The sequence below is a fragment of the Saccostrea cucullata genome, unplaced genomic scaffold (assembly GCF_032062105.1).
Source record: "Saccostrea cucullata isolate Sc308-1 unplaced genomic scaffold, CSIRO_AGI_Scuc_v1 ctg5840, whole genome shotgun sequence".
NCBI lineage: Eukaryota > Metazoa > Mollusca > Bivalvia > Ostreida > Ostreidae > Saccostrea > Saccostrea cuccullata.
The window spans coordinates 480-13991 of record NW_026929342.1 but is presented as its reverse complement, the minus strand read 5'-3'; the positions used below and the strand labels follow the sequence as shown (position 1 = coordinate 13991).

The window sequence follows — 13512 nt, the reverse complement described above, 5'->3', positions numbered from 1 at the left end:
AGGGGGGAGGCATGATTTAGAAAATTAAGAATCTACACTACTCCTGGATGCTTCCACATAAAGTTGCAGTTCTTCTGTCCCAGTGATTCTTGAGAAGAATTTTGCTATATATTTCGATGTAAAACTTGGATTCCCAATTATGGCCCCATCCTACCCCAGGGGGGTTATGATTTGAACAATTTAGAATCTACAAAATCCCAGGATGCTTCCACATACAGTTTCAGCTTTCCTGGCTCAGTGGTTCTTGAGAAGGTTTTTCCTATATTATAACAAAAAGTGCATAAAGCAAGTTATTTTCATTCTCCATTGTTTTAACATATTTTGTAAACCTAAGAGATAATGTATTTATAACATTATATAATTATGAAAGCAGGATAGTCCTTCTCTTACAGTTCATTATAACTTTATTTTACTGTATTGGTTACTTTTTCAGAGAAACAAAATACAAATTTTGAAATGTAGTATTTAAAAGGTATTCTCTCACAATATGCACAAGTATAAAAATGTACAAATGTTTAATGCTAAAAAGAGATGAGTTTATACTCAACAGAATAAATTAACCCTTTGTGTGCTGACTTGTTTTACGTGCGCTGTAACCTCAGGACTGAGTTGTTTTGTAATATCAACAAAATTATCACAATGGTGTACTAAAATGCAAATATCTAAAATTGTTGATAACCAATTTACTTGAAATTTGGCAAATATATAGCAAATGTTGTGTTTTTTAATATTTACTATTTTTTTTTAAAAATCTAAAATTTTATGTTGCCATGGAAACCAAATTTTCAAAAAAAATTATTTTTAAATGACTTTTTAGCATTTTAACTATATTTTTCAGAGAAAATATTGCACTTTGATGAAAAAAAATAAATCAATCACTTTAAAAATTCAATTTTAGTTTAATATTATGCAAAAAAAAATTAATTTAAACAATAACTCAATGATAAAGTCAATGTTATATATATATATATATACTGTTATGTTGTGAAAAGTCATTGTATACTTATCTGAGTAAGGGATATATTCATATAGGTTTAAGTGAATTTTGATTCAAGTTAATGGATTTTTTTTCAGATTTTAACTAAAAAGAGTATAAATTGAAGATTCAAGTAGCCTGTAAATATAAAACCAGTGATTATTTTAAGAAATATGGGCAATCATATAAGAAAGTATGATCCTCAAAGAATATGCAGTTTTCGAGGTTGGGAAATCTTGGAGCAAATTGGCACAACAATCAACTAATTGCTGTTACTAGTATTCATTTTCAAATTAAAGCAGTCAATATGTTAAATAAATAAAAAAAATAATAAAATAACATTTACACTAAGTTATAGAGGTCTTATTTTCTAATGACTGGTATCTAACAGCCCTAAATATACTCTAGTAATTCTCAAATCTTTTTTTTTTTATTTTGCTTTTATTGAAGAAAATGCATTTCTCCATGTTATTTGTAAAGTTTACATATTCATCAACTTTCCTCCCACAGTACTTCTCACTCTGTAAGAAATGTGGCATTTATTTTAGAAGTTTTATTCCTGGCTGGCAACAATAATTGCCAGCAGGAAAACTAGTACTTTAAATTTTAGAAATTTAAGCACCTTTAAAGACTTCGTTCAATGTGGTCACTGGTGAATAAAAGTTTTGATTTTTTTCAATTGATTTTAGTTAATGATGGTTGACAGATATGTACCATAATATCAATCAATATATTATGAAATACTTTTAAGTTTATGCAAGTCTAATGGTATGGGTCATGGATATAGGCCAAGTAAGCTCAGTCAGTAGAGCATCTGACTGGTGAGGCCCCTTCTTAGATTCATGGTCCAGCCGTGCATTTTCTCCTTCCTTGTTACATATTTGATGCTATTGACCACTCTGGATTTGCAAGTGAAAGTCCTGTCAGCGGCTAATAAGAATTTGGGTTGTGTATAAAGGATAAAGATAACTTTAAGGAGGGATATGTAATGGTTGTGCTATGGGTATCAACCTGGGTTGCTCATTCGGTAGAGCACCTGACTAGTGAAGCAGGGTTCCTGTGTTCAATTCCTGGTCCAACCATAGTTTATACCATACATTTTCTCCTTTCCTATTACACAAGTTTTAAATGTGCCTGAATTTTTACTTCAACAAAAAATATTATTCCTAATACTGTATACAGGGAAATTTTCGCCCCCATTTTATTTTTGACCCTTTCACCCTCTCCTTGATTGGGTGAATTCAAATTACACCTCATAATTTCCTAAACAGAACTATGACTGGGTGAATTTAAAACAGGGCAAAATTGTTCACAAGTTCAAAAGGGTGAAAATAACACGGGGCGAAAATAACCCTGTATACAGTAATGAAATTTATATTTTATTTCCACTATGGGATTTCTTTGTATTCTTAGTAACTATTCATATTTTCATATTTAAAAATAAACATATCTTTGGAGACCAAAATGTAATCTTTGTTGATAAGTAATTGTACAGGAATTTGCATTTTTGAAGAAAAAAAATTTTGACCATCATTAAAAAAAATTCTCACAGCAAATCTTAGCCTTTTTCTGTATTCATTTACTGTTACATATCTAGAAGGGATGGAATGTAGAAGCTTCTTGGGCCTTATAAATTTGTAAACTAGAGGACATATTACATATTAATAGGTGAAAACTTGTACAGTGTGTACTTTTGAGGTTGAGAAGTACAATTCCTACAGTAAAACTCAGTTATAACGAAGTCACTGGGACCTATGAAATTACTTCACTATATCTGTAATTCCTTATAACTGTATAAAAAATCAATTAAATTTATTTAGCTGGCTATCCAAATTGACTTCGCTATATCTGTAAATTTGCAATATTCGTGTTCGTACTAAACAAGTTTTGCTGCATTACCCAGTCTTTATTGTAATTTATTGAACAGATGTACATGCAAGTCCATACGATTTACAAATTACTCATTCTAAAGACTCTGATCTCCTTCTTATGCCTACACAAATGACAATTCATCTTAATTTTAAACTGTAGAGATACCTTTTATTTAACCAGTGAATTTTATAATTTTGTGTGTGCATGTATAGGTTGGGGCAGTCTCACTGTTTTTGGTTTTTGATAAAATAAAAATAAAAAGTGGAGGAAATGTGCAATTTAATCCACATGCTTTATTCTGGCAAAAGTCCATTTTAAAGAAAAAGAAAATTTCTCCCTGATACATGTTCTTAAACTTGGTTTAAAAAAAATTCTGATACATGTAGTACCAATTATTTTCACTTACTAATTAGGTCCCATGCAAACTAGAGTATGTAAATGCCTTGAAGAAATCTAACTCTAAGATACCAAAGATCCTGGAACATATTTTCGTTTTGAAATTATTGAGAGTCTATATAACCCTCATCAAGGAAATAAAATGGTATTTTATTACTTACTGAAATAAAACAAATACCACAGTTTACACAAATGACAGTCATTTCAGGGAAAATCAGCATTTCAAAATTTTTTCATCACTTTTTACCATTTTCATGTATATGCACATGATCAAATGCATCAATGCATCTTTTCTGATAACTAGCTTACATTTGAAGACACTTTATAGAAAAAAATCAAGTTTATTTTTAATTTTTAATTGTGCTAAAAATTTTACAATTTATCATATACCGTTATAAAAAAAATATTTGAAAGTTTTCCCAAATAGATGGAACATCAAGCAGCTTTAAACTAGAATTTTTAGGTGTAATTAGGGCCACTTAATTGACTCAATGGTTGTCAATTATAAAATTCATATTGTGTATATTTCGAATACGTGTATCATGAATTAATTTTGCTTGATCACAAAAATATGCTGATGGATATATATTCTCGTATATATCTCTTTTTCACTCACTTGTTAATGCAATAACTCATTGGAAAATTTTCTACAATGTTCAAGGTCCTCCACATTTATTACTTTTATTAGATGGAACCTTTTTTATCTTTCAACATTTTTGAAATGGGTCTTTAGATTTAAAAAAAAAAATGTTTACTTATTTATTTGTTTATTTATTGTTAAAAAAAAAAACAAATGCTTTTAATTAACAAAATGCTTCAAATTATTTTTTGTTAACCTTTATTTCAAAGCAAAGCTTGATTTAGGTATGTAAACAACGTGCACAGAAAAACGTCTGTGAATTGCCAGGTTCAATCTCGCGCATTATTGTTTTCATTTAGACGATGTATTGTATGTCTACTTACAAAACACCAAATAAACAAATAATAACTGCCGTATGTCCAAAATATAAAACTTTGCAGACCATATAAGCTCTCGATATGCTTCAGACTGAAGTTCTGTAGCATGTGCACCCTACTTTCGTTTTAACAGGAAGAACTTCGCAAGGTTAAGGTCAAGTCAAGTTAAACAAAGTTTTTCTGCTAAAATATCGACAATTTCTATGTAATTTTATGTCTACTAGCTCAAATTTATTAGAATTATTAATATTTGACTATTCTGGGGATTTATTTCTTTATTTTTCATTATGTTAGAGCTAGTTAGTAGATATTTATTACATGCGCGTTTTTTCCCTGTTTCCAAAAATAGCGGACTGACTTTCTTCGTAACAAACGCCAACACCTTCACTTTAAATCACAATTTCAAAAATAATTCGCATATTTTCACATCTTAATTACCTATTTTTCAATGTATTATGGTTTTATAATGCATATTGATAGATTCTTAGTAATTCACAACTCATTTATACGTTTTATACAACGTTTTATGTTACGAAGCGCTAATTCCACACTCAGACCCAATATATTGGGTTCCCGCACGGTAGCGTTTGTGACGTCAGACCCAATATATTGGGTTCCCGCACACAAAGGGTTAAGAAATACATGTATTACAATTAAAGCATTCATAAAAGTTTCTGAACACGTTTTTGTGTTTTCTCTACTCTAACATTTGCCTCCTCTACTGTTTTTGTAAGTTTATCAATTTTCTCATCCTGTTCCACCATTTCCTGTTGAACTCCGAGAGCCAGAGATTTCAAATCTCCCAGAATGCTGCTGAGCTCGGACACTTCCTGGTCACTCACAATTTTCTGAGGGGCCTGTAGTGACACTTGCTGTGATTGGTCCCTTGGATTTATCGCTGGATTTGATTGGTATTTTCCTGTTATGTGATCACCAGATGGTGGAATTCTGACTGCAGATATATTACTGTCCAACATATCAGTTTTTTTATGAAACAGTTCCTCTGTAAGATTTAAGAAAAGAAATATTATTATAAAATCAAATTTGTGCAAATCTAGTCATAATGATATGGAAGCATCCCAAGTATTGTAGATTCAAGTTTGTTCAAGCCATCCTCCAGCGGTAGGTTAATTAGGATCATAATCATGATAATGGGGGATAAAAGATCAAGATATCTGGACCTCTCAAAGGAAATTTTGTTTTGGGAAATGAAAGCACTAATTAGGTCTCAACTATATGGTAGTGTACTAATATTTGCAGTATTTGGTGTACAAAATTAATCAGTATAAGGACAGGGCCCACTTTATGCATGAAGTGAACCTAATTCTTTACCTATATTACATGTAGTTGGAAACAAGTACATCTAGACTAGTACATGTAATTTGCAATACCTATTACTATCACTAGGATAAAGTTGTCTTTAAAATGTTCAATGTAAGCACAGTGTTTATGATAATATTCAAGATGCATGTAATGATGTATACATTTACTAACTAGAGGAGTTGGTGTTGACAGTCTTTGTAAGTGGCTTCACGTTTGACGATTCTCCTCTGAAAGCATCCTCGGAATATTCCACTTTACTACGAAGTCGCTTATCCAGGATACTGAGCACGCTGTACACAGACGTAAACACAAGGCTGTACGATATATCGGCTTTCCCTATCTGAAACTGGGTCACTGTAATTTCCCACAAACTAACGACACGAACTCGAGACACGTCTTTCCACTTGAAGCCATGAACCATTTTCTGTTTTTCCGTCATCAGATAAATTCCATCCTGAGCCACTCTGAAGGTCCCTAGATTCTGTGCGTTGAGTTTGCTTAGTTCCAGTTTTGTGTACAGAATTTCATAGTCAATCTCCATGGAGAGGTCAGCATCGCTGACCATGAAGGGGTCATTGGTTTTGTACTCTTCTGGTACTGACCAGCGGCCAAGCCAGGATTCTAGGCCTGAAAGAAGATTTTCGGTCACATCCAAGTCAGAGTGAAGATCCATCATTGTTGCCAGTGCTGAATCAAACTGATGACCCTACAGGATATAGATTAGGAACTTATAGTCAGGAGTCCATACTTTAATAACACATTCTGTGACAAGTTTCCATCATATGAATTTTTTTGGAAACTAGATTCATTTAATCTCTGCCTGATGGTAATTGTTACATCTACATGAAGACACATTTACGATATATCCAACATGTTAAAGTAAAACATTTACCAGTAAACATGGTAAATGTGATAAAAGTGTACTGTACTACATACAGGTATAATATGGTCAAAACTTGTCTCAATATGACCCCCCAAAAACATCAAAAGATTCAAAATACCAACCAAAGTTAAAAGTGCACTTCAGCTTATTCACGGGATTCAAGATATACAAGTTTAGGATAATAAAGTCCAACTGTATACAGCTCTTCCAATTGTATTTGGTTAAATCCATAATATTTATATGATTCGCATGCTTTTTTATCATAATATAAAATCCAATTAAACTGTTCATCAATAAATTATTTTATCAGCAATTGTTATAACTTGTTGTACCTGTGTTACAAGGGTTTCTGCAGCATTTCTCAGTGTAGACTCTGAATCAACAGCAACACTCAGTAGCTTGCAGCCCATTTCTGTCCGCCTTTCTATCCTTTTATCCTGTGTTGAGGTGATCTTTTTCTTTAATAATTTGGACCTCAGAAAGAAGTTTATATATTGCACAACTGTATGAATATCGGAAAATGAAGAAAACCAATGTTTAGTCCCATTATTTGTTTCTAAAACCATGGCCCTGAATATTAAACCTGTCATAGATTTTGTCACTTGAACAATGTCAGAATAAAGTATATCTAGATTTAGTGTGTTTTCCTGATCCGCTGTAAATCTGATGCCATTGCCCATGATACACAGAGTCCCATAGATCCATTTTCTTGAAGAGTTGTCATAAAAACTACAGGGCCATGATTTGATGATGTAAGTCTCATGAGTAGAAGACATTTTAAGAAACTGAAGTCAATGTAGCTCCATGGAATTAAACCTACAACTAAAAAATGTGTCATATTTTTATTTGTATGTTAAGTATTATAGTACAGTGAAGACTAATACGACTCAATTTCATAAGCAGATGTGATCACTCTGTATACAGGTGCGATACGTTTTCAAGACATAATATATCTTGTCTGTCATATGTCAAAATCTTTATTGAACAGGTTGGGACCAGTCGACCAAATGGGATATAATAGTCCATTTGGGATATAATATCCCAAATGGGCTATAAATTTACAGTGCAAAAATAATTGAAATTTTTTATTTTGGCAATAAATATCATAACTTAAAAAAGGAATAACTTTTGGTAAGGCCAAAGTTTTTATTTTTTTTGGTTTACGATTTTTTGACACAAAAATATGCATTGGGCGGTCGAAAAATAAAAATAAAAATAATTTGGAACCTTGACATATTTTTTTCTCAAGTAGCATTGAAATGTATTCAAATAAAAATAATAAACACATAAGATTTTTCAACTTTATTATTTTTTCTTACCATTCAGTTTTATGTCAACAAAAATGAATCACACGTCAAATGACTCAAGAACAGAAATGGGAGTATCAGGCTCTGTTACTGTTGATGGTTTTCATTCTTCTGACTTACAAGTCCGAGTTTCCATAATAGACACATTGCACTGGGACAAATATGGGTAAAATTAAGTGAATCGGCTTTTCTCTGTTCAGTCTTTCCACTTATGATTTTTTTTTAGAACTTCGAAACTATAGTAATGGATTGCTTTCACAACAAACAAGTGTCCATGGACCAACTTAGACCCAAAATTAAGGAGACATTTCTCCCTCAAAGAAATTTAGGGAGAAGTTTTAAAATTTAGGGAGACTTCTTGGTGCGCGTATATGGCGCACATTAATCGCTATAAAACTATTTCATTGTTCATAACTTACATACATTTCAATAATTTTTCTGTATAAACACTGTATTTAAAATGATTAAATAGGAGATGTTAACTTATGTTGATCGGTTCCGATGTGTGACTTCTTAGAAAGTTAATAACTTCACAATTTAACAGTAAAAATACGTACTATGTAAAAAGATCTAAAATCTTCTCCAACATATTTGGCATGACATCGATAGTGTCCAGCTGTTTTGCATCTTGTGTATAACTTGTAACAATGGACTTTTTCATACCCGGAAGTGTAAAATCTAGAGGAGTTCCGACGGAGTATTCAATGCATTGGTCATTAGTATAGAAACATTATGTAAGTGATTTCGCCCCCTAGGTTGCTCCTGTATTTATTGAGGTCATTTGAATGTTTATGATGTGTTGTAAATAATAAAAACAATCGTTTGGTTTAGAAAATTTCGGATTAAGTGTCCAGTTTCAAGAGTCAGACACATTACTTTTATTTTTGTCAAGAGGGAAAAATAGGTTCGGCGGAATTGAAAACCAAGAGAGATAAAAAACTTTGGCCTAAGCAAGATTTTCTGCAACCCTACAGTTTGTAAGATTGATCCCCAAGAAGTTGAGGAACTTCCGAGGGATCAATCTCCTAAACAATGGGCATACAGGAAAACTTGTCAACCAAAAGTTATTCCTTTTCAAGTGTCCTGATGCGAATTTATGATATTTATAGCCAAAATAAAAATTTTCAATTTTTGCAATGTAAATTTATAGCCCATTTGGAATGTTATATCCCAAACAGACTATTACATCCCATTTGGGCGATTGGTCCCAACCTGCTGAAATGACTATTTATGTGTAATGTAAATAATCTGGAAGACATTCAAGACAAGCTCCCTAAAGACTGCTTTCTGCTAGGAAGGGTGACCACATAAACTTGTCACGTAATATTTGCCATCTGTTTGATCAGCAAATACTTTGAACTTTCTTCATGTTCATAGTATGTCCAGAGAAATAAATAATGGTTTACTTATATTCTCTGGTATGAATGCATAAAATATTTTTATGTCAGGCTACAGTTTTGTGTTGACTTGGCAAAAAGTTCAGCTCATGGACACTACGTCAACTCAAATAAATATTTCTTTCTGAAAATAACAAACTTTTTACCGTCCTCTCGCACTGAATGTTTGTTTCTTTTTATTCTTCATCGTCTACTTTCATTTTCCAAAAATAATTTAAGAGTTATGTACCTTACCGGAAGTGTTTGAATCATGGAACACCATTGGTCAGTCTTGTCAAAGTAACGGTCGGTTTAATTGGTGGATACTGGGCGGTATGTGTTTCCCATAGTATCGAGCATGTGGCTGTCAAGTATTAACAGGTAACTTCTAGGAGATTTACATTGTTTACTTTTGTTTATCTGAATGAATGGCCAGATTTAAATAAACACGGTCCTTTTAAATTCCCAGACCGTTTCGGTGAGTAAAAGTTATGTTTTCTGTTTCCAATTTTTGTGAAAAACGTGTAAAATATGGGAGGGAGAAGAAAAAGATCTGCATTTGGTCAATATATCAGCTGATCAGATGAGTGATCATTGCAGTATTACTTTGCATTTCGTATCATTCACTTTTAAACCTGATTAAAGGGGAATCGAGACGAATATACCATACTATCACTGTAAACAAAATTTTGATCTGTAATATTTCTGAATAAAACAAAAAATTAGATCCTCTGGCAGCACTTTATAATGTTAGCATCTTTGATGCAGTGTGGTATTTGCTTGAAAACAGTTCAGCATATTTACTGAAATTTGTTTTGACAATTCAGTTTGATTATATCAGAATTCCCATTATGTAAATTTACAACTTAAATAAAGATAACTCAGCTGGATACTATTTAAACCCAATGTTTATTTGACAAACTTCCAAAGTAATTTATTGAATATATATTGTGTTTCATTTTTAAGGCTGACTTAGGTGGTATTGTAGCCTGCTAAAGTTCTTATTTCCAAATTGCTGAAATTTTAAGAAAAAAATCACATGCAGCAACCATGATCTGCTTCATAGTAATGAGTATACCCGTGACAACACTTAATGTTAAAATTTATTTAAATCAAAAAATATAATCTTAATGTTAAAATTTATTTAAATTAAAAATATAATAAGTCTACAGTTTTAACACTCTACATTATCGTGTCCATAAATTAATTTTTATGTGAAATAACGAATGCTAGCTGTTTGTGTTAGTGATGGCATTCAATCCTGGATTCCATGTTTAGATGTAATGTTAAATGGCTGAATGCTTTTGGAATAAAGTTGGGCAAATAATGATTTCTGTTGGATCATTAAAAGTGCTCTTTTGCAAGGCCATGCTTCACATAGCTGTGCTGAGTTATGAGTTTACTTTATCAGAGGACTGTCCTTGAGAGTCAATGCAGACCTGTTTACTCTTACGATTTCGCCGTAATTTTTACGGATTTTTAGTCTAAAATACGTCTCACGTTTTGCCATTATGAAAATACGGAAATCAGAAACAAGTTAGTTTGGAATTTAACAGTTAGTTTTCGTTATGATCTGTCGTAAATTTACTTTATTTATCGCTAAATAAGAGAAAGATTTCAAACACTTAAGCGATATCAGGTTGCCAAAACGCTGTGGTATTATAAAATGACCTTGTTGTTAAACAATGTTTTTGTAATCAGAAAAGCAGTTTTTCTGTTTTAATATTACATGTATGTAAAATTGATGGAAAATGAAATCTTACTGGCAAATGCCAAATCTCACGGACAAATCTTAAGAAAAATACTGAGAGACAACGTTATGGGTAAACAGGTCTGTCAATGCAATGCTAAATTTAAAAATTCAGAATTTTAAAATTTGTTTTGAACATATTTTATTGTATAATTTATACAATGGGATTGGTAACAAGTTCTTACAACTTAAAAAAACCTCTCCCTGTAATATATACAATAATTAAATTAGTGATTGCCAAAATAACAATTTAAGGTGTAAAGTTATACATATACATGATAAATACAAAATATTTCAAGTTAATACAAAATATTTCAAGTTAAGACACTTACTAAAGATTCAGAGTTCTTACAATATATAGATCTATAATGATACATGTAAATGATTACAATTATGACAGTTATTTGGAAAAAATATATATATATGACAATAATGATAATAAATAATAAACATGATCACAAGTAAAATTCTCGCATCATAAACAAACAAAGTTGTACAGATATGATTAAATGACAAAGAAACAGAAGAAAAACAGAAGAAAAACGGATCAAAATCTACCTGAATCACGAATGAACCTTTGGACACAGTGAAATATTTTGTTATTCACATCAACTGACAATGAATCATTTCCAAATAATAAAAGATGGGAGTTGACTATTGCCAAGTGATTATATTGTAAAATATTGTTTAAGAGGCAATTTCTTGGCCGCTCATATTTTTTACATACAAAAAAGAAATGGTATACATCTTCAATTTGTCCACATGAACAGTTAGGAGAGTCAATTATATTTCTTCGATAAAGATCATTATTAAGTATACTACTGTGCCTTAATTTTGTGTGAATTATATTTAAATAGCGTTTCCCATATGAAAAATACGGAGGTGGCTTTGAGGGATGTGAACATATTCTTGTTTTAAATTTATTAATAGAGGTAGTGTCTCTCACGTCTTTAGAAAGGGAATTCCAGGTACTAATTGCAGAGGGTACAAAAGATTTTTTAAAAGTTTCAAGTCTACATTTGGGAATAGAGTAATCTTCTGTGTTTCTTGTATTATATGTAGATTCAATTCCGCGAGTTTTTGGAAATATTTGTTTGAGATATTCGGGTACAACATTGTTGTGTACTTTAAACATAGTGGTTAATTTAGCTGTTCTTCTTCTTGTAATTAGGGGTTCCAATCCTGTCTCTGAATAGAGAATTTCTCTAGAAATAAAAATCGGGAGACCAGTGATGGTTCTTGCTGCAGCTAGCTGGACTTTCTCTAGTTTTTCTATATCGTAAAGTGTACAGCCGTCCCAGACAACTGAGGCATATTCGAGATGGGGCCTGACAAAAGTTGTATACATTTTTAAAAGAGTATTTCGTCCAAGAGTGAATTTGAGCTTTTTCAAAAGGCCTAGCTTTTTATATGCAGTATTTACAACGCTATCAATGTATACAGACCAGCTTAAATCTTGTGAAAAAAGTAAACCAAGATGCTTATGTGAAGATTCAAATTCTAACTGACACTGTTGAAAGTAAAGTTTAGGAAGCTCAAAATCTTTTTTTAGTGTAAAGAAAACAGCTTTAGTTTTTAAAGGGTTGAATTTGAGTAACCATTTTTTAGACCATTCGTCTAAAATATTTAAATCGTGGTTAATGTTATATTCTATACTGGCAACATTTGACGAAGAATTCTGCAGGGAATTGTCATCTGCAAATAATCTACATAGTGACAACATGTTTTCTGAAACATCATTTACATAAATTAAAAAAAGTAGGGGACCAAGTACAGAGCCCTGCGGTACCCCGGCATTGATAGTCATGCTAGAAGATAAGATATCTTTATACAATACTTTCTGGCTCCTACTATTTAAATAACATTTAAACCATTCGTAAAGATTGCCGGATATTCCGTAAGTTTGCAGTTTAAAAAGAAGACCCTTGTGCCAGACTCTATCGAAGGCTTTTGATAGATCGCAAAAGACCATACAACATGACTTCCCCTCATCAATACTTTTAACTATAGTATGGTATGTTTCCAGCAATTGGTAAACAGTTGAGTGGCCAGGTAAAAAATGAGGTTTAAAATGAGTCATCTATTCAGATTATATGGTTAAAGTGTACTTTTTTGTAGTAAAAGTCAGTTTTAAAGTGCACTTTTACAGGAATAAAGTATGTGTGTCCCATTTTGTAAATGTTGCTTTCTCAGAAGTCTCCAAGCTCTGGCATTTTTTCAAGCAGGGTTTTTGCATTTCAAATGAAGTAAAATGAACTCTAAATACTCCTGAATACTAAAATTTTCTATCTTTGACTTTGGCAGCTGTACTATATAGTTTGTTAGTATCCCTTTGCTGCAAAGTTTGTTGAAAGGGTTATAGTACTCTAATGCGCTTATATGCCTAATAGAGTAGACACATGTATTAGAATATATAGGTTTATTTTATATCAGGAGGAATATGCTGTTAGTTGGGGGGATCGGTGCTCTGCATTGTGGTGACATTGTTTTCGTTATTAATAAATGTTTTCTAATTATAAATTAAAAAGTGAAATGCCAGTTAGTAGAGCACATTTTTTTGACATGTATTTGAAAAACTTTTAAGCATATTAAGATAGAAAGTGCATGATAGTGTAGCAGAAAGATTCAATGTTGTTGGCTTTTTCCTAATTGCATAACGATGTATATATTCA

General features: G+C 31.8%; 1 protein-coding gene across 2 annotated transcripts; it reads right to left on the bottom strand.

The window, feature by feature from the left end:
* Window positions 1-4838: 4838 nt before the first annotated feature.
* Window positions 4839-9365, bottom strand: LOC134280531 (synaptosomal-associated protein 47-like). Of its 2 annotated transcripts, none has more exons than XM_062762944.1 (4): window positions 9251-9365; window positions 6740-7223; window positions 5696-6230; window positions 4839-5204 (listed from the first exon to the last, which is right to left on the bottom strand). In XM_062762944.1, exons 2-4 carry the CDS (start codon window positions 7181-7183, stop codon window positions 4864-4866), a joined length of 1320 nt encoding a protein of 439 aa, XP_062618928.1. In that variant the 5' UTR covers window positions 7184-7223; window positions 9251-9365; the 3' UTR covers window positions 4839-4863. The 2 variants fall into 2 exon arrangements, with proteins under 2 accessions (XP_062618928.1, XP_062618929.1); XM_062762945.1 differs by having other exon boundaries at window positions 9258-9313.
* Window positions 9366-13512: the final 4147 nt, after the last annotated feature.

What these genes read in the sequence shown, in the direction of transcription:
- LOC134280531 (XM_062762944.1), bottom strand. Translation starts at nt 7,183, where the DNA reads ATGTCTTCTACTCATGAGACTTACATCATCAAATCATGGCCCTGTAGT. An exon ending in CAGAAACCCTTGTAACACAG is followed by an intron (nt 6,231 to 6,739) that starts GTACAACAAGTT and finishes TATATCCTGTAG; the next exon opens with GGTCATCAGTTTGATTCAGC. An exon ending in TGTCAACACCAACTCCTCTA is followed by an intron (nt 5,205 to 5,695) that starts GTTAGTAAATGT and finishes TAAATCTTACAG; the next exon opens with AGGAACTGTTTCATAAAAAA.